This window comes from Brachyistius frenatus, unplaced genomic scaffold (genome assembly GCF_029030835.1).
Source record: "Brachyistius frenatus isolate BFR_SWC_R1_liver_20210118 unplaced genomic scaffold, ASM2903083v1 Contig_44, whole genome shotgun sequence".
Taxonomy (NCBI): domain Eukaryota; kingdom Metazoa; phylum Chordata; class Actinopteri; family Embiotocidae; genus Brachyistius; species Brachyistius frenatus.
Window position 1 is genome coordinate 831,453 of NW_027210643.1, and position 20,399 is coordinate 851,851.

Below are 20,399 nucleotides of genomic sequence, written 5' to 3' on the forward strand. Positions count from 1 at the left end.
GTGACCGATCCAAAAGCTGCAGCGAAGGGGCGGGAACCTGCCGAAAATGAAACCTCCGCGTCGCCTCCGAACGCTCGCCCTCCAACAGCGGAACCATTAGGGGTTCCAGGACTTGCGGTTCTCCCCTCGGCTGCGGCCGGTCGAAGCTCCGCCTCCCTCCCCTTTGGCCAGAGCGGTCAGGGCTGCCAGGTTCGGGCTGGACCCAGACAGGTTGGCACTGCGGCGCTTTTGCTGCTGCTGCGGCGGCGGCGGCTGGCGGCGGCGTTTGACACCGCCGCGGGTTACTCTGCCGGGTTTCACCAACACCCCGTAACCAGGGTTGCAGTGGAAGTAATGCTTGCCGCTCACCGAGCCGTCGTTCTTCCCTGAAGAAAGACCAAGAGAAGAAGGTTCTGTTGGACATTTTAACCGGCGACAACGACAACGTTCAATCTTTCCGTACCGCGAGGTCAGAGCGGCTTAAGCGTAAAAGATGAGCAGAAGGTACGTCGGGTCCACGCTACTCACCGGCTGGCACCTCCAGTTCTACTCCGACCCAGGTGCCCTCTGAAAAATCGGTGGGTCCGACGTATCGCACCGTGCCGCTCTTGTTCGCCCCCACCGTCACGAACTCCCCGACTTTCAACCAATCAGGAACAACGGTAGAAGCCGCCGCGTCTCCCTCCTCGGAGTCGGAGATGATTTCCAGGCTTTCCGTCGGCACCGAGAGGTCGAGTCCGGTCCCGAGGCTGCTGGCCCGATCCGACCGAGAGAGCGTACCCTCCTCCTCGCCCACGATACACTGAAAGGACTTGAGGTCCGAGGACTTCACTTTCTGGATCTTGAAGGGGTTGACCGCCGAGGAGACAGATTTGGAAGGCTGAGCGTCGAGCGGAGGACGAGCGGGACCGGCGGCTTTGGCAGAAGCGTCGGAAGGTTCTGCTTGTTGGAGCTCGCCGGCGGCCGAGGGTGACGGCGGGATGGGGTCGCCGTTCGGGTCCGAGGCTTCGGAAGTCGATTGTTTCGTCGACGGAGACGGAAGACCGGAGTGTCCGGGCGGTCCCGAGTCGGGAGCCGCGACCTCGGACGAAGCCGGTGTCAGGTTTGGAGTCGGATCTCGAGTACCGTCGGGCGTCGTCTGGTCTCGCTCGGGCCGCTGAAGCTGCGGGACGATCGATTCCGCTCGACTTTCGCCTTCCCGGACGGATGGTTGCGTGTCCCGGCGGAGGGACGGGTCACACTCGGTCTCCTTCGTGGCAGCCGGCCGGAGATCCTCCGCTGAAAGGCTTTCTCGTGAACCGAGCTGCGTTCGTGGTAATTCGGTCCGTTTCGTTTCATCTTCTCGAGCCTCCACTGAATCTCGGCGAGTCTCCGAACCGTCCGATCGTTCCGAGCCGGCGCGGTCAGTCGTCGAGTCGTGTTCTTGTTTGTCTGGTAATTGTGTTTCCGCAGCCGGATCCGGTCCTTCCACCTCCCGGACGGGCGGAGGGCGACTTGGCTCTCGTCGACCCGGGTTTGGATCCGGCGGCGTATCGGACGGCGGTCGTTCGGTCGTCTCTTCGACTGCCTTCCCGCTCGAACGCGGCGACGACTCCGGAGGTTCCGGCTGGCCGGCGAGAAAAGATTCGAGGCCGGCGTCGGATTGTGAGGCGACGGAGCGAGGCGGGAACTCCCGCGTCGCTTCGGTTTCCTCTTCGTCGGGCACCGCCTCGAAGCCGTCCGCTGCGCCGCTGCCGGACGGAGGCAGATCCCAGCTCAGCGTGTAGACCTCCGACAGGGTCGCCGTGGACATGCTGGTCGACATGTAGCCGCTGGAGGCTTCGCTCACCGGGCTGGGGGTGGAGTCTTCTGTCTCCGGGATGATCGGAGGCGGGAGGGGCACGGATCTGGGGGTCTCTGTTCGGATGTCGGCAGGAATGATTTCCTCAATGGGAACCTGGGGTGGGGAGGGGGAACCATGGCAACAGCGGTGTTAGTGGCCCGAAACGTAGCAACGAGGCAGGATTTTGCGTTTGAAACGTCGACGAAGTTACGAGTTCGGTCTCAATGAATTCATCGCGTTTCTCTTTTCCATTCCGGCAGAATTAAACCGCGATCGCTTTTGAACTTCTGGTCAGAAAATGTGCATCGAAAACAAAAGTGGCAACCGGCCACTCGATCAGTTTATGATCGAGTCCGGATTTTGAATTTTGGCGGTCGCCGTCTTGCTGGTTCGGAGCCGGTAGTGACCGACGCGCTGCGGAGGAGCGAGTGCTGGATCTGATTCCATCTGATTGGAAATTGGCAATGCCCCCCCTCCCCCCCAAAAGAGCTTATTTTCTAATTAATGGCGGGATTATTTTCAGATGGACCTCCAGAAAACTAATTAAAAAAAAAAAAGAGAGTGACTTTAGCCAACGACACCGAGATAACCCGTGGAGGAATTTTATTGACTGAGAATTTGACGAGAGCAGTCGAATGGGAGTCTGTGGAGCCGGAAGCGTTCTGAAGCCGACCCCAGGCGGCACTCGGCGGTATCCGCAGCTTGCGGCACTTCTGCACCGGCTTCGTTTTTTTTTCCGACCCGGCAGCTACGTCCGCTTTTATTAAGAGTCAATTCTGAAAACACTGAAAACGGCCGCGTTCCGTGGAGGTCGGCCGGTTCCGGTCCCGATATTCAGGGAGCCGCGGCGGACACAAAACTGAACTGGCAATCTACTGAGCGGAGGCCAATCGGTCCGGCGGCTCGTCGTCAGGCAGCGAGCCGCTTCGTTCATCGGCCGTGACGAGAGCGCCGAGAGTGAACCCGCTGTGAAACAAAATCATTAAAAGACGCTAAAAAAAAACAACAAGCGGAGCCGAGAGGACCGGCAGAGTTTGGTGGTAATTATTTGTGGGTTCATTAGTACAACTGACTTCTTTGGACACCTACGGTCTCTGTAAACGCAGCGCGACGCCGCACATAACTACGCTTCTAATTAACGTGACTCACTGGGGTTTTTAATTTTTTTTATTTTTTTTTAAACAAAACGTTTTTCTTCCGATTATTTTCACGTCTTTGTTGGACGAGCGGAGACAAGACGGGTAAACGAGGGACAGGAGAGACGTGCCGATATTCTCCTGCTCAGAGTCCGTGTCCAACGGTCCGGTCGAGCATTTGGCATCTAAAAAAAAGTGGGACGGTGCGCCGGGACATCGTTTTTCTTATCAATAAACTAACTTTTAAAAAAAAAAAAATTTTTAAATTATTTTTAATTCACACATTACTAAGCTTCATTTATAAAGCATGCAGTCCAAAGTGCTCGACAACAGAACGCGAAAACATAAAAGCAAAAATAAACGAAACAAAAAATAAATGAATACATAATAAAGGATTATGCTAAAAAAAAAAAAAAAAGATGTTAAAAATGATTTTGGAAAAAAAAAAAAGAATAAACACCAGCGATAAAAACGATGATTGGAACTTAAAAAGCAAAAGATGAACACGACTGTAAGTGAAAGAGGATTTATGGCGGTGGTGTTTGACTCTTCACCCGTCAGCGGGGTCGTAACGCCGCGGCCGATCGCCGCGTCGCAAAAAGCTCGCGCGAGGAGTCCTTGAACTCGACGTGGAATAAATGCGCCGGGTCAGAGCAGCGGCGGGTTCGCTCCTCGCAACGTTGGCTCAGAAAAGTGTTCGCGACTCTTTTCGGTAAAACTTTTTCAACGACGCACGGGACGCGGCGGCTCGTCTCCCGTTAAACTCATCCCCCCCCCCGAGACGGTGCCGACGGGAACGCCGGGGGAACGCGGCGAGCGGTCGGAGGACTTACCGGCAGCTGATGTGCGCTCACGCCCTCGTCGACGCTGGCCGACTGCACCACGATGCGCGGCGGACCCTGTGAAGGAATTCCAAACAACAACGTCACGAGTTCAGACCAACAAAAACACAAAAAAAACATCTCGAGAGCTGCTAATTAGAGACACCCAAGGGGTTGGGGGGTTCTTTTAGAGAGAGGTCGGCGTGCCGGCGAGACGCGAACCGAGCCGGATTTGAACCTCCGATTCCGCCGAGGAGAAAGAACGTCGCGCCGTTCGGCCTTAAGAAATATCCGGATCGACGTATTGCGACCGCGCGGACATTTTATAATCACCTTTGTATGTTGTGTGTATCAAAACGGGATTAAATATTTCCTTCATTCCAGAAATCCGGAAGTTAAGATGTTGACACGAGCCGTGCAGCGAAAATAGTTCGCAGATAATCAAAGATTAACTTGGTGGAACAATCAGGATAATTGCATCTTAATTATAATTGCGCCCGTGATCATTTATCCCCATTCAGACTTCGAGTTAACACTCCGTATGATCCGTCAAGCTGATTCGACATTCCGCGATTTGCAGTTCTCGGCGGGCATAACAGAGAAAACTTCAGATTCTTTAAAAGATGAAATGAGGAACGTTTCAATCGGGACGATTGTTTTTGACTTCTCATGCATCTCCGACGTCTTGATTCAGACCCCCCCCCAAAAAATTAAAAAAAATCAGGCGCTTTGATTCCGGAGCAGGACGACCACCTTACGTGGGCGGCGGGTCCGACGTCGGACAGCAGGTCGAACACGTCTATCCGACCCGCCTGAGGCTCGCGGGAGTAAACCTGCAAGTCAGCAAAACACGTCAGCCGCACCGGGACGGGCCGTGCTCCTCTCTCACCGGTGACACGGTCATGAAGGAATCCGAAAGCATAGTCGGGACATAAAAACAAAAGTCTCAAGTCCCTGCGAGCGATTTCGGGTCACATGACAAGTCACGGCGGTGTACGCAAGTCTTTCAAGTCTCAGAATATTGATCATATTGTTCTTTTTTTTCTTTCCATTTTCATTAAATCCTATCCGTAAAGGATCTACGCTCAATTATTATACATTTTATATATATATATAATAATAATAAAAAAAGATTCCCGAACGACTCGACTGACTCGTCCTGTTAATGAAGTCTGACAAAAACAGTGTAGCGGCTCATGTTCGGAGTAAATGATCCGGCCTCAAAAGCCATGACCACACGGCTGTTCTCACTGCTGAACGCCTGAAACTTATTTGAACTGTTCGCGTTTCACTGTGAGCATTTGATCCGGTTCGTTTTGGTCCCAGACTTTACACCTTCCTCCCGTCGTCCTTAAATTAGCCTTTTCCGGTTTCAACGGTCGTTTGAATCGGTTATATTTTCTGGAGGACAAAAAAAAAAAAAACCCGTTCGAAAGTCTCTGAATTTGTACGCGTTTCTCAAATTGAGGTTCGATTTCTTTGCCGGACCAAATCAGTCGAATACTTCGGTGTCGGATGTTTTAACGGGTGACGGCCGACCCGCCTCAACTTCCCCGTCGTCGGTCTGAAAGTGTTACCCGTCAGAAATGTTTTTCACACGGCGAGCCGCGGATCCGTCTGACCCGGACCGACAACCGCCTCGCGAGCCGCATCAAATTTTGGTCTTTTGATCCAACAAAACTGAAATGCTTAGATTGACGAAAGTCCACTCGGCAGTTGTATGAGACGCCACGACTGCAACCGGTAGGATTCGTCCCCCTGGGACCGTGAAGGGCACCGAATCTCACGGCGACCAGTCCCGGCGGTTGCCGGGACGTCCTCAGAGAGGATCGACCAAATCAGCAGAGCCCCGCTCGGGACCGGGCGGCCAAAAGGCTGAATGAGAAACGACGTAAAGTACAAAAAGTACAAGATTCCTTCCCGGTTTGTTTGTTTGTATTTTCATTTGTTGACGAGAAGCTTAAAAAAAAAGTTGGTTTAATAATTCGTTTCGGTTTGATTTCTTCGGCACTTTCAACGGTTTCGCTGTCGAGTCGGCTGGCGGCGTCTCCTCACGTCTCCGCGCACGTCGGCTCTTTTGTCAGCCGGGTTTGGTTTTGCGATCAAATTACACCTCAGCAGCCGGATAATATTTGCTCCGGGCTTTTTTTGTTGTTGTTGTTTTTGTTTTTTACGGTGTTGGCTGTAGTAAACATCTGCGGCGGCTGGAGTGGAAGGAGCTGTGATTAGGCCTCAAACAACGCCGCGGCGGGGCCGGAGGGGTTTCCTGCCCCGACCCGACCCGACCGCCGCGGCGCGTCGTTTCCCTGATTAGCTCCCCGCCGCAGCGCCGCAGCGCCAATCAGTCAAATCAGACGCCCGGCAGGAAGGAGCTGCGGGGCCGCCCGGTCTCCGTGGCACAATGATTGGAGATCAGTGGATGAGTGGGGTGGTGGGGTGGGGGCGTGAGGCCGACCGGGTTCACCTGCTCCTAATTAACCCCGCTCCGCACACGGCGGGCTGCTGTCTCTGCGGGCTCTGTTTGTAGAGTCTCCGCCGTGATCACTGATGTTACGCGAACACGTCAATCACGCGGGAGGCCGCCGCCGCCGCGTTTGGACCGCAGAGAGCCCGTCGTCTCGCGCCGTTTACCAAACGCAGCGCCAGAGTAAAAGGACGCAGCTTCACTTTGAAGTCGACGACTTTTTAAAAAAAAAAAGAATAAAAGCAGCGCAGAGACGCTTGAAACCGGCCAAAATGCTCAGTCCGGCGAGGCCGGTATTGGAGCCGAGGACCCGCAGACGGGAATAGTTGAGGAAATCATAACCACGAACGCTAATTCAACCAATCTCTGCAAACGTTTTACAGGACCTTTCAGTTCTGCGCATTTCCCAGAACTTCTCGAGTTCCTGGATACGGAGACGTTGCAGCACGAAATCAAGCCTTTTAGACTAAAACTGGCTCTTATCGTCACAACAAACCACTGGCCGGTTGACCGGAAATATAAAAAGACGGCAAAACTGTAAGTGAGAGGGATTATGGGAAATGTGGTCTTATTATAAAAGCTACGCTCCCAATCGTCGCACTTCCCTACGTCAGTCTAATCACACTGCATGAGATAAATAACATTTGGTTTTACACCCGACCAGTTGTAAGAGACTGAACTTTTGTTTTTGTGCATATAGTATCTATTGAATTATAATTTAAAAAGCATTTAATGCCCTTATTTATTTATTTTTTTTTACAAAAGATGTAGCCTGTGTCCGCTGTTTGTCAGGAATTATTTTGTAGTTTGGAGCCTCACGTTTCTTTAAGATAAGACGATAAAAAAAAAAAAAAGAAAAAAGGATGAAAGCTCAAATATTTTCATATTTTTGGGAAGTGCAGTGGGCTGATAATCACAGGTCGCGATTAGATGCGATTCTTTTCTCGTTCATATCAGCAATTTTTAGCGGAAAGAAAGACGTAAATCTCCGCAAGTTGTTTCACAATATTTGAGAAAAGCCGCAACAAAAAAGTAACAGTAAATCCTGGAGGGACTGATTTTCCAGTAGCTGATTTATTCACTGCCAAAACTGAGCAGTAGAATTTTTCAGAAAGTTCACAGCTGCACTGGAGAGCTGGACTGGGAGGCTGTGGCTCAGACGGTAGAGTGGGTCGCACACTAACCGGAAGGTTGGTGGCTCGATCCCCAGCTCCTCCTGTCCACATGCCTAAGTGTCCTTGAGCAAAGACACTGAACCCTAAGTTGCTCCCGATGGTGTACCATCGGTGTGAATGTGCTCCTGATGGCAGCACCTTGCATGGTGATCTGTCTCATTAGTGGGTGAATGGAAAACCATGTTAAAGCGCTTTGAGACCAAAAGGTGATAAAGCACTATACAAGTACAGACCATTTACCATTTACTGAGATGAGCCCTTAAAGGAGTCTTCCAGCTGTTTGGTCCAAAACCTCCATAAAGCTCAGAGGGAAGATGTGAGACAGATTTTTTTTTTTTTTATAATTTTTTTAACTAATCACCGTTATAGTGTCATCCTACAGTTCCCATGATGCAATTCAGTTTTGCTGCTTTCATGTCATCCAGCTCCTCTTTTTTTTTTTTTACCAGTTTCTGACTGTTTGTAATCATCATCCAAGCTTCAGTCGTAACGGACAAACTGTGAAAGCTCCAACTCTGTGCTTCAAAACCTCTCCGATCAAAATCAAGCTTTTAACCTTTTCAACACGATCATTTGATGTTTTGTTTTTTTTGTTTGTTTTTTTATGCGTTACAATACACGAGCGAAATACACAGCCAACACCACGGCCGAGTATTTCCAAAACGGAACTGCAGCAGCAGTCCGACGGTCTCGGATAGACAAGCCAGGTTTCATACAGCACATAACCAGTGGACGGGTGGAGATAGAGACTATTTGCATATTCATAGAGCCACAGAAATGATGATGGCAAAGGTGCGCAGTTACATCCGAGCCACTTAGGAGATATTTTTGTTAAAAAAAAAACCAACAAAAAAATGTCATTTTGATGAGCACAGATGTGTTTTTTTTTTTTAGAGCTTTAATCAAATGCCAGGAGAGGAACTCTAATGATGCTGAAATGCCTTGTGTGACTCCATCAGATTTAAGAGACCAAACCAAATCCGTCAAACACGACTTTCTCCTGCAGTCCTACGACTCTTTATCTGAAACCGCGACAGCACGCGAGACCAACGTTCCAACTTTAAATCTTATTTGTAAACCAAATCAAACTTCTGTCCGTGCTTGCTTCACCGCACCTCTCGAAGAGTGAAAACACAGCCGGCGTTTAAAACGCGGCACAAATGTGCATTTTTGTGCCTCCTTGTTTGTTTACTTGTGAAAAGCAGCCATCCCGAGCACTGAGGCATTTATATCCTTTATCTCTTCATTATTTGTGTTTCCATCTTCATAAGCTCTGTTTCCATGGCAACGGGAGAAATAGGACTAGCCGCTGATGAGTTGAAGGGCGGTGTGTGTGTGTGTGTGTGTGTGTGGGGGGGGGGGGTGTATTTAGATTAGTTTACAGTGATGCATATAAAACTTGAAATCCGCGATAAGACAGCGAGCAGAACGCGAGGCTGAACGGAGAGAGCGGTGAACTGAGCGAACGAGTGTACCTGCTGATGGACAGCTGTCTGCTCTCCATTATCTTCCTTCCCTCCAGGAAGCAGCGACTTCAGCAGCTTGGGTACGGCCTTCACTGGAGGGAGATAAGACGCAGCGAAGCCTGAATGCACTGATGGAGCGGAGAGGAGGGAAGAAGAGGTTGCCGGAGCAGAGATGGAGAAACAGCAAGGGCAGGAGGGAGAGGGGAGCGGGGGAAGATTTGGAGGGGGGAGGGGGCAGAGAGAGCGAAGGGAAATAGAGAAGCGTGTTTAGAAAAGGCGAAAACAAAATGCCAAATTGAGATTACGCGTTAGATATAGTTGGCCACCGGCTAAAGCATCAAAAAACAGAGCTGATGACATCACAGGCAGCAAAAGAGGAAAACGAGACTTCGAAGCCAGAAAGAGAACCCAGTTAGAGGAGGAAGGTTTAAGGAGTCGTACCGGCCTCTGGGTTTAGGTTCTGGGACACCGAGCTGGGCAGAGTGCGTCTGGATGGAGGAGGCGCCACGGAAAGGTCCTGATGGCTCTCCCAGCCCTGCGCGCGCACACACACACACACACACACACACACACACACACACACACACACACACACACACACACACACACACACACACACACACACACACACGGGCGTTTCAATTACTCGTGACCTTAAGCAGCATCTGTGAAAAAAATGTTAAAGTTCAGAGACTGTTCCTGTTGTGCACAAATGGAGAGGAGCACAGTGACGTGGAAGCGAACGCTTTCATGAGTCGGTATTCAAAGTTACATCGCTTGATCAACATCAGAGCCCGGAGCTCCGAAAAGTCTCTTTTGTTTTCTGTCTTATTTGCAAGTGATTCCTTTTTGTTTTACTTTCCGCATCTAATTGACGACTCCCCTGTGTCCTTATCTTGTGACCTACAACCAACTCAGCATTATCATACAAAAGCAGATACAAAGGGAATGGGGGGTGACTGTCAACTGTTTGTCACACTGTATAAAAGCTGCCCTACGGAGGAGATCTGAGAGCAATGCTGGACACCTCTCTTTGAGGGTGCACGTATTTGCTCCTTCTTGCAAGAATAAATGTCCGATATGTTTGATTTTGAATCAAGCCTCTGAGTAATTGTTCTAACATAATTGGTCCTTCGAGAATAAATAAGCTTCTTTTAGCTCAGCTCAGAAGGTGTTCTGAGTGACGTTCACGCTTCAAGAGAGGCGGAACGTCACCGTCCAACACCGAATGAAGACGCGTCCGGTGCAGCTCCGCCCGGTGCAAGTCACTGCGCTGCGCTCCGTTCGTAAAACAACGGGAACGGCCCGCGACAGTTTTGATCGCCCCTCGTACTGCTGACCAGCAGGAGCTGCAAAAATACTAATAAACATCTTTTGGAACCGTTAGTCCAACATGTTGTTCCTCAGAAACACGTCACAGATTAAGAGCTCATGTGACCCCGTGTGTTCACTTCAATAAATATCACTACACTTGTGTTATCAACTGCAGCTTCAAAACCAGCCAGAACTCAACAAAATCCAGTTCAGTTATTCAAATGTGATCACATCATGTTTTTATATCATGGATCCAGTCTTTTGTTAAAACAAAATATACAGAAAAATCCTATGAAAAATAATAGCGGACGAGGAGCATGTTAGTAGACATAATGTGTCTCACCTTGAAGTCATTGAGTTTATGAGTGGAGGAGTAGAGATCCAGACTGCTGGCCGACAGCTGGTTAAAAAGGTTAGAGGGTTGACTGGTTAGGTGTTAGTGAGACGGGTTGACAGCAGTGAGACGGGTTAACAGCGGTGAGACAAGTTTACAGCAGTGAGATGGGTTAACAGCGGTCAGATGGGTTAACAGCGGTAGGACGGGTTAACAGCAATGAGACGGGTGTGAAACAGGATGCTGAAGGGAGGCAGACTTCACTACATGATGAAGAACCGAGAGGACAGTCAAACACTGGAAATAAATATTCTACATCCTGTGGAGGTTTTGCATTCTTGGCAACAGAAGTGCTGTAACATCCCAACCTGTGAGAGGTCACGACCTCCACGAGGGACAAAAGCCCTGAAGTAACTCTTTAATATGTGGAGAGGGTCGTTGAGGTCTGAATGAAACCTTCTTACCCGGGAGATGTTTGGAGAGCTCAGGCAGCGTCTGGCAGCTTTCCCTCTGACGGCCAGCTGTTCCCTCACAGCCACTTCCTACACACACACACACACACACACACACACACACACACACACACACGCACACACGAGAGGAACATGTTTCTAAAAAAATGCTTAAATGGATGGATACTTTATGTTTTTGACAATCATTTCTATAATACAATGACTAGTAAACAGATTAAAGACTAGTGTTTTATTTATTCTGATATTGTATTTTAGATTTAGAACGTACATTTTGTGTAAACGATATTACATTTTGATGAAATGGGATTTCACATATCATAAACGTATATTTTTGGCCCACTGTCCTCCATCTATCAACCAAGAGAGTCGCAGTTTAAAGACTGGCACATCCAGGCGCTCTGATGAGCACCAAAATGATTGATCAGGAATTTAAAGTTCCCGTCCTGACCTGTCTGAGTCTGTCCAGCGTGAGGACGTTCTCCACAGCCAGCACGCTGCGGAGATATTTCTCGATGGCCGCCTCGCTGTCTGCTGACTGGTCGTCCTCGACGCTGGCAGCCAGCCTGGCGAGCATCTCCCTGTCCTCAGGGCCATGGATGTCCTGTGGGGGGAGGGGGGGGGTACAGACAGTGAGGGGCAGCAGCTGTGTCTTTTGGATTGAAGGAGAGAAGTAAATGCTTTTTGAACAAGACTCTATTGGAGACAGTTTTCTGTGTAAACATAGCCCCTGGTGGCCCTCGGTGGTATTGCACGTTCACATTGGCTTTCAGAGGCAGAGATTCCATCCATTTTCATATACAGTGTATGACTGCGTGTCATTCCCCCCGCTGTCCTTCCCCACATTTCCTGTCTGTTTACTCTCTCACTGTCAAACTGTTTAAGAACTTTAGAGTGTCTTCTTGGTTTAAAGTGTCAGCAGACCTGTAATTTTGCAAAAAAATGTTTCTGCAAATGGACTTAAGCTTCCTTTGGTAAACAAAAAGATGAGCCCAGAAGGCAAAAGGACTCGTTCACCCATCTCACCATGTTCTTGTCCAGTGACTTCACAGTGATGTCCTGAGGCTGCTGCTATAATTTCAAAATGCTGTGTAAACTTGTTAATATGGATGAACGAAAACAAAATGTTTTACTGCGTCATTGTTCACTTGTCCTAAGCAGCACAAGTTCAGTAAAGTTGTCTGAATCTGAACTCTTCTGGCCGATTCTTCCGGTTTTTCCACTTTTCTGGACAAACACCGAGTTGCTGTCATGTGTTGGTAGAAGAGCTTAATTAGTCATCGTGCTAAAATTCCCTTAATCCTCTTCAAAACAACAACACTGCGGCCCGGCACTCACCCCCGGGATGTTAGAAACGATTTCAAAGGTGACTCCGCAGCCGGGGATGGCGCTGCGCTGAGACATCCTCTTCAGCAGGCTCTGAGCAAAACCCTGCAAAAACAAACACGAGTCAGCCAAGTCTCTGTGGGTATTTGACCACGGCAGAGATAAAGCGCACGTGTCCTCCGCGTCCTCCAGTCATCACGCCTCGGGGACACACCCACCTGTCTCCCGGCGATGTTGACGCAGATGCGTTTCCTGAGCACCAGCTGCATGTGGGCCGGGTGGCTGAGCTGCACCACGGCGAGCACCGTCAGGTAGACCCTCTGGTCTGCAGACGCCACGCGACTCAGCTGCGCACACTCGTGGACCGTCGAGTCCCAGGACGCCTCCACCTTCACCTGGACCACATTCACAAAGCAGTGTCGCTGATTCAAGTTATTTAGACATTATATCACGTTCCGTCTCATCTGAAAGAGGCAAACTGCCGGTTAGATATGAAAAGAAGAGGACAAAAAGGAGAGAAAGTCCACACCGAGTCTCCTCACCTCTGGCTCGTAGTGTTTAACGATATGAAGGTCAAAGAAGTCATCATCATCTTCCTCGTTGAGCAGCGCGTCCAGGCCCCCAGACAGTGGGGCTGAAAGACTCGACTGGAAATCATCGGCTGGAGAGAATGAAAAGACAAGAAATGAAAAGAAATGAAAAGAGGAAGAAGCAGAAAAGGAAAGAAAGAAAGACAGAAAGACAGAAAGAAAGAAAGAAAGACAGAAAGAAAGAAAGAAAGAAAGAAAGAAAGAAAGAAAAAAGAAAGAAAGAAAGAAAGAAAGAAAGAAAGAAAGAAAGAAAGAAAGAAAGAAAAAAGCAATAAACAGAGAAAAAAAGACAGAACAAAAGAAAGAAAGAAAAACAAAGAAACAAACATAATGACAGACCGAGAGAGAGAGAGAGAGAGAGAGAGAGAGAGAGAGAGAGAGAGAGAGAGAGAGAGAGAGAGAGACAGACAGACAGAGACAGGCAGACAGTAAGTGAGACAGACAGACAGTGAGACAGACAGTAAATGAGACAGACAGACAGTGAGACAGACAGACAGTAAGTGGGTTCAGTAGTTGTTGAAGTTCAGGCAGATTTGTCCTCCAAACACCAGAGAAGAAGAAAGTACCACTGAGATCCAGGAACAGGACAGGAATGTGTGTTTCCATGCCAGCGACAGGAACCCTGCAGAGAAACACTGATTAAACACCTCGTCAACATACATACTCGGCTGACGGACGAGACAAGATCCCGATTTAGTTACAAAACAGCTATTTACGAGCAAATTAACACCCAACTAAGTGGATCTGATGAGGGGAAGATGGTGAGATCTCATTTAGAGTCACTCAGACTGCCAGATGTTTCTGAGCAGAGCTGAACGAAAGAGTTCAAACCTCACTTTTTATCTTCATTTTCTAATACTTTATCAGGTGTTTCTTAAGTTGAGGTGGAATTTCAAAGATTCCGAATTCAGTAAGCTGTCCAACCCTGTTCAGTGAACGTATTAATATCATGTATTGACGATGTGATGAGAGTTTTATTTTTGTATAAAATGTGAAAATGGGTGTGGAGTTTTTTTTTTTTTTAAAGTGTCTATAAGTGTCTCTGTTTGCATTGACTGTCACCACAGAGCGCCTCCTCCCATCCAAGCCTGCTGAAGGACGATGAATTTAAACGGATATTTTAGACAGAAAATGTCCCATATAACATAATAATACAGTTTTACTTTACCAAAGTAGGAGGAGTTTTCTTTTTCCTGCTCAGTGAATGTGTGCAATTTAAAAAGTATTTTATTTTCTATCTCCGCCAGTGAGCGTCGCCATATAATATGATATTAATTAAACTGCAGGAGCGACCCAGTGTTCTCTGGTCTTAGGTGGAAATGAATATGTGCATAAATTGGCATATCAGCAAAAATATGACTATTCTACTCGAAAATACATCCAGTGATTCCAGCAGCAGGTGTGAATCCGGTGTTCTCAAATGAAAAACTTCTAGGAAAATATCAGACAAATAAAATCAATATCTAGTTTAACAATTAGTTCTCCTTCCCACACACACACACACCTCTCTACTGGTGCTCCGGGGATGCCACTGCCAGCTGACGGCACCAGGACAGCGTTGCGTTCTTCTGTGAGGGTCAGGCGAAGCTCCAGCAGCTGGGACTCCCGTTCAAGGTCGTCCTCGGACTTATCTATGCACACACACACACACACACACACACACACACACACACACACACACACACACACACACACACACACACACACACACACACACACACACACACACACACACACACACACACACACACACACACACACACACACACACACAGTGTGAACAAACACAAAGTTGTTAAATATCCTAATAAACGAATTATTGATGGAAAAATAAAAACACAGATGCCAGTTTGTGATCTTCACCATGGAGGGTTTTAGAAACATGAGCAGCTCCAGACTGACTGTATGACATCTGCCACCGAACCACTTATTTACTGCATAAATGCTTCTCATTCAGGTGCCCAGCTGAACTGTTGGAACTGCTGAGAATGAATCTCCATTTGCTCGATTGCGGCTTTTTTTTCTTCTTCTTTTATTAACGCTGACTCGGACTGTCAGTCAGTGACAGATGCCGGTGCTGCAGATAATTATACACTGGGAAATACATTTTAATAATGAAGAGACGAGAGGGGAAGGAAACGAGTCCCGGCGACGCTGCTGCTATTCATCATTTCCGTTTCTATAATCGGACCCGTTTTGAAGCTGCACCTGGTTTGGAGACGATCTTCTGCAGCTGCTGGTCCAGATACTCCTGCCTCTGGGTGAGTATGAGCAACCACTGCTCCCTCATCCTCTCCAGGTCCACCTCCTGCACACACAAACAGCGGCACGGAAACAACGTTCACGTCGGCTGGACGCAAACAGCCCAAAATGAACAAACACAAACCGTGACGATCCGCTCACCTGATAGCTGTCCATTTCTTCATCCTCACCCTAAAGTTTCAATTCAGAGAGAAACGCTCACGTTCAGTGGAATACAAAACAAAACGGTGCCATAGGAGTGAAACGCAGCAGAGGAAGTCTGATGAAAAGACGTATTTTGTTCTCCTTCTCACCCATTGGGGCTCGTTTTTGGAGAGACGAGTCTGTCGGACCTTCACGTCTCCGATGGACACGGAGAGGACGGAGGCAGCGATGAGCGGCATGGTGCCCGACTCTGGCACCGAACGCACCTCCACCTGGACCCGACGGGACTGACCCTGCAGGTGCACAACCACATCACGGCACACTTCTTAGACAGACAAGATGCTTGCAAGTCCGTCAGTGTGCTGCTCGGGAGGCCGCTCTGATGAAGGCCTTCGAGGCGGAAAAGCGGCTGGCGGGAGTTTTTTTTACTACGGTTGAGCAGCCACGACTGATTAAAGGCTTTTTAATTAATCACCCTCTTGAGTGCCTCGGATTTCTTCAAGTTTTTAACTCAGAACGTTGTAAGTCTGTCTTATAAAGTAGACCAAAAAAAATTAATAAAACAAAGCTATGCAAAGCCCAGAATGAAGAGAACACGGTGAACCACGCACAAACGCTACGTACGAACTGGGCAAAGAGACGCGTGGGTACCTGTCTGAGCTGGAAGATTCCTCCCGTGCGGACGTCTTTAGCAGGAAGAACTTCGACGGCGGTGAACTGTCCGGCCTCATTCAGCTCCAGGAGCTGCACCCACAGCTCCAGCCGGCGGGTCACCTCACTCCACCTGCAGGTGGAGCCGCGGGAGACCAGGACATCAGGGCAGAGCAGAAAACATAAAGACACCTGCATGCAAGCGCAGTGTCTTTATGGCGTTTGGACAGGCAGGCGTTGAGGTCGAGCTCCGTGACTGAGGTCAAACTAAATGAAGGCACCTCTAATGAAAAACTCATGGTTTTAAACAAGGACTGGTGTATGTGTAACTCGACTGAGTCATCATGTAGTGAAGTCTGCCTCCCTTCAGCGTCCTGTTTCACACCCGTCTCACTGCTGTGTGTGTGTGTGTGTGTGTGTGTGTGTGTGTGTGTGTGTGTGTGTGTGTGTGTGTGTGTGTGTGTGTGTGTGTGTTGTTTTACGGGTGACTTGTGTTGAGTGTGCGTGTCTCTGCTGCACCTCTCTCTGAGGGATCTGGTCTTGGCTTGGATCACTCCCAGGTCCCACAGCGCCAGGTTCCTGCGATGGTTGGCCTGTTTGTGTCCGTACACCTCGATGGCGACGGCCCCATCAGCCAGGAACTCCACGAACTCCTCCGACACCAGCACAGACAGCTCCTGAAGGGACATGAACAGAGGAAGGAAAGATTTGTATTTTTGTATCTAAAACATCTGTCATTTGTTGTTTCATCACTTCCTTTTTTTTTTTTTTGTGTCGTTTACCACAGCAAGTGTTTACCTTGGCGCTGTCAAACACCACGGTGCACTGGGGGTCTCTGGAGGTGGAAGACGAACCGGAGGGCGCCACCTCCGGGGCGGTGAACACCGGCTCCTCCTGCCCCCAGAAGTGGTACTGACAGAAGACGAAGTTGGACAGGTGGCGAGGAAGACCGGTGGCCTGGAGGAGCTTCACCTGGGGGGAGACACAGTCGGTTTGGAATATCAGTACTGAGAATTACTGAACGTTTTAAAGAAAAAAAGGCATGAAATGCAAGTTAAAAGTATTGTTAAGAGCCTCACAGGTGTTCTTCAGAAATATATTGCTGTGAGTCTGTAAAGAAAATTGTGTTGGCTCTCTTGTAAAGTAAATAAAAAAATAAAAAAGTAGGAAATCATAGCAAAGACTTCCTGACTGTTTTCATTTTGACACCGATCAGCAACACTATTAAAACCATCCGCCTAATATGGTGTCGCTGCACCTCGTGCTGCCAAAACGAGACATTGACCTATCGAGGTATTTACCCACAAGACCTCTGAAGGTGAAGTGCTGGAAGTTGTGAGGTAGGTCAAAGGACTGGACTTGTGTCAGATTCGGATCTGGGAATTTGTAGATCAAGTCAACACCATGAACACTTTCTCATGTTCCTCAAACCATTCATGCATCATCCTGCTGGCATCACAGAGTCCTGTTTCCATGGAGGCGGGGGGGGGGTACCTGGTCCACAGCAGTGTTTAGATAAGTGCTACGTGTCAAAGCAACATCTACATGAATGTCATGATCTGAGGTTTCCCAGCTGAACGTTTCAGAGAACATCTCACTGCCTCTGCTGGTGTTTTTTAGATGCTCTGAACCGGTCGTCCGGCCATCTCAGTTTGCTCCTTGTCAACGTCACTCAGATCGTCCCACCAGCTCATTTCTCCCACCTCCAACACCTCCGCTTCAAGAACTGACTGTTCACTTGCTGCCTAATATACTCCAGCCTTTGACAGGTCACATCATAACGAGATAGAAACCGCTATTCACTTCACCTGTCAGTGGTTTTAACGACGTTGATCAGTGTATCATATTACAAAATACACGTTACCAAGACATGAAGATGACAGAATGTCTTTTTAACATCAGATCTGATGTGACTGGATTTGAATTTTCTCACCACACAGTCCAGTTTGCGTTCCTGTGAATCTCCGTCTGTGTTGCCCGGCTGAGTGTGGAGCTCCATGACTCTGTCCTCCTCCGAGCTCTCTGTGCCGCGCCACACCTCCACATGCAGCCGCCCTGCCACCTGACACACACACACACACACACACACACACACACACACACACACACACACACACACACACACACACACACACACACACACACACACACACACACACACACACACACAGAGAGAGAGAGAGAGAGAGAGAGAGAGAGAGAGAGAGAGATCAGCTGAGTCACATTTCATATTAATCACGTTTTATTTTTTTTTTAGTTTCCTTTTTTTCCGGCACAAAACTGTTGAAATAATTAGTTCCTCTGAACAGTCAGGATCTGATCTTTTTTAGAAAAATGAAGGAGAAAAATAACTAAACGTAGCAGCAAACGTTTAGTTATTTTTCTTTAGCTTTAAATAAAAAAGTTAATATTTGCTTCAGTTTTCCCCCCTAAATTATAAAAACAATAAATGGGGCTCTTTGAGGCAAACACAAATAAAAGCTTCTTTTTTTGCATTGTTCTGTAGAAAAAGTTTTTATATCTGTTCATATCGGCCAACACACGCTGACATATCTGTGTCAGGCTCTAATATGGACCAGTATCATGTTGGAGTTTTGTTTCTGGTCACCTGACAAAAACAAGTCCAGAGTTCACTCTCCTTTTAGCTCTGATTTGGTCTCCACCAACTGCTGGAAAAAATATTAAATTCTTCAGTCACTGAACTCTGTTGTGTTTGTTTGATGTTTGGTGCTGCAACACGAAGTGTCCAGTTTTAAATGCGTGTTGAGACTGAAACCAAACGATACAAGTGTGGCACGTAAAACCAAAACAAGGAACTGCAAGACACTAAAATCCTGCGTAGGTTTGTCACCTGGAGCTACAACTTTGAAATGAGGCGTCATAAATGTTTTCCATTGTTAATATTTTAATTATTGCAGCTTGAAATTGATCAACTGATTAACTGAAAAGTAAAATAAAAGGTCTGAAACAGTACAGCGCTGGATTTACTTTTTTATTTTTTTTAAGGGACGTGTTTTTGGCCCCAGTGGGCTCCTACCTCTCCCTTCTGGTTGATGATGGGAACTGCGTACTGCAGCTTCACGTTGTAGAACAAGCAGGCCAGGAAAACATTGGCCACTCCAATCAGACTGTGGTTCTCCTGCTCGTCGAAGAACGGGTCGGCACGTTTGAAATAGGAGCGCATCATCTGGGTGAGCGGAAAAGACAAGACGAAAGGCTGTGAGCGGTGGATGAATCATTTGCGTTCAACATTTATCATTTGTGATCCATCAACACTTTCTAGTGTAACTCAGAATGTTTCTTCACCAAACTGAGTTCAACTTGATATTTGTATGTGCATAGACTTCGCTGTAATCCATCTTATTTTGTGTGCCTGTTATTCAGCATTTATTCAGACCGTGTCGGTTGATATCAACAATACCCTCTGACGTCTCCACTGAAGACACCTGTACGTTTTTCTATATTCATTTTTAATCCGTTATCCGTCTGCGTCTCCACTCACAAGATTGTCCTCATCGAAGTCCTTCCACTCCTGGTAGAGATCCCTCATGTCCACCAGCCGGTTCTCCATCTTCTCCAGAGCCCAGATCTGCTTCCCTTTCCCTTTGCGACGGACCTGGATGGCTGGCTCGCTCAGCACCACGTCACGCTGCGGCGACGGGGAAACACAGCACCGTTTCTTAAACACTGAATACATGCAGTATATGTTTTTACCAACCTAAGCCTGGCAGCACGCTAGAAGTTTTTACTTTCTGTTTTTCCTTCATGAAGAGAAAACCCCTGGTTTACTTTCTTCAGTATAAAAGTCAATAAGCAGAGATGTGAAACTTGCTTCCCACAGTCAGTATGATCTGTCAATCAAAGAGTGTCCGCGGCTCCTTTTATGCCACTATAATAGTATGAGGCTAATCATAGTTGATTAATACAACAATAGCCATGAAGAAGAAGCTTTGCAAATAAATATGAGATGTTTATGCCAACAGATGCTCATTGTAATGCGATCGGTCAGCGGCTTGAGACTCATGTGCCTTTAAACCAGAGCAGAAGAAGGTGGCGCAATGAGGTGACATCATCAATTGGGGAGGCTGTGGCTCAGACGGTAGAGTGGGTTGCACACTAATCGGAAGGTTGGTGGCTCAATCCCCAGCTCCTCCTGTCCACATGCCCAAGTGTCCTTGAGCAAGACACTGAACCCTACGTTGCTCCCGACGGTGTACCATCGGTGTGTGAATGTGCTCCTGATGGCAGTACCTTGCATGGTGATCTGTCTCATGAATGGGTGAATGGGAAAACCATGTTAAAGCACTTTGAGACCAAAAGGTGATAAAGCACTATACAAGTACAGACCATTTACCATTACCATCAAAAAAGCGACAGTCAGACCCCAAACAGCAGAAAAAAAAAAAAAAAAAGTGACATATCTATTAGTTTATGCAGTTGTTTTT

General features: G+C 48.0%; 1 protein-coding gene across 2 annotated transcripts in view; it reads right to left on the reverse strand.

The window, feature by feature from the left end:
- Positions 1–20,399, reverse strand: part of LOC138623516 (kinesin-like protein KIF13B) — a 42,129-nt gene continuing 21,730 nt past the window's right edge. The window contains exons 20-41 of one of the 2 annotated variants that reach the window (XM_069703074.1): positions 19,457–19,603; positions 18,992–19,141; positions 17,888–18,016; positions 16,753–16,926; positions 16,474–16,631; positions 15,955–16,087; positions 15,453–15,596; positions 15,301–15,330; positions 15,106–15,205; positions 14,402–14,528; positions 13,464–13,519; positions 12,850–12,968; positions 12,526–12,702; positions 12,320–12,412; positions 11,433–11,585; positions 10,976–11,053; positions 10,521–10,577; positions 9,305–9,398; positions 8,873–8,955; positions 3,771–3,836; positions 508–1,915; positions 1–365 (exon numbers count right to left, since the gene is read on the reverse strand). In XM_069703074.1, coding sequence (XP_069559175.1) covers positions 97–365; positions 508–1,915; positions 3,771–3,836; positions 8,873–8,955; positions 9,305–9,398; positions 10,521–10,577; positions 10,976–11,053; positions 11,433–11,585; positions 12,320–12,412; positions 12,526–12,702; positions 12,850–12,968; positions 13,464–13,519; positions 14,402–14,528; positions 15,106–15,205; positions 15,301–15,330; positions 15,453–15,596; positions 15,955–16,087; positions 16,474–16,631; positions 16,753–16,926; positions 17,888–18,016; positions 18,992–19,141; positions 19,457–19,603 — 3,945 coding nt within the window. In that variant the 3' untranslated portion in view covers positions 1–96. Of the gene's footprint in view, positions 366–507; positions 1,916–3,770; positions 3,837–8,872; positions 8,992–9,304; positions 9,399–10,520; positions 10,578–10,975; positions 11,054–11,432; positions 11,586–12,319; positions 12,413–12,525; positions 12,703–12,849; positions 12,969–13,463; positions 13,520–14,401; positions 14,529–15,105; positions 15,206–15,300; positions 15,331–15,452; positions 15,597–15,954; positions 16,088–16,473; positions 16,632–16,752; positions 16,927–17,887; positions 18,017–18,991; positions 19,142–19,456; positions 19,604–20,399 lie in introns of both variants that reach the window. The other variant, XM_069703075.1, reaches the window with a different exon arrangement.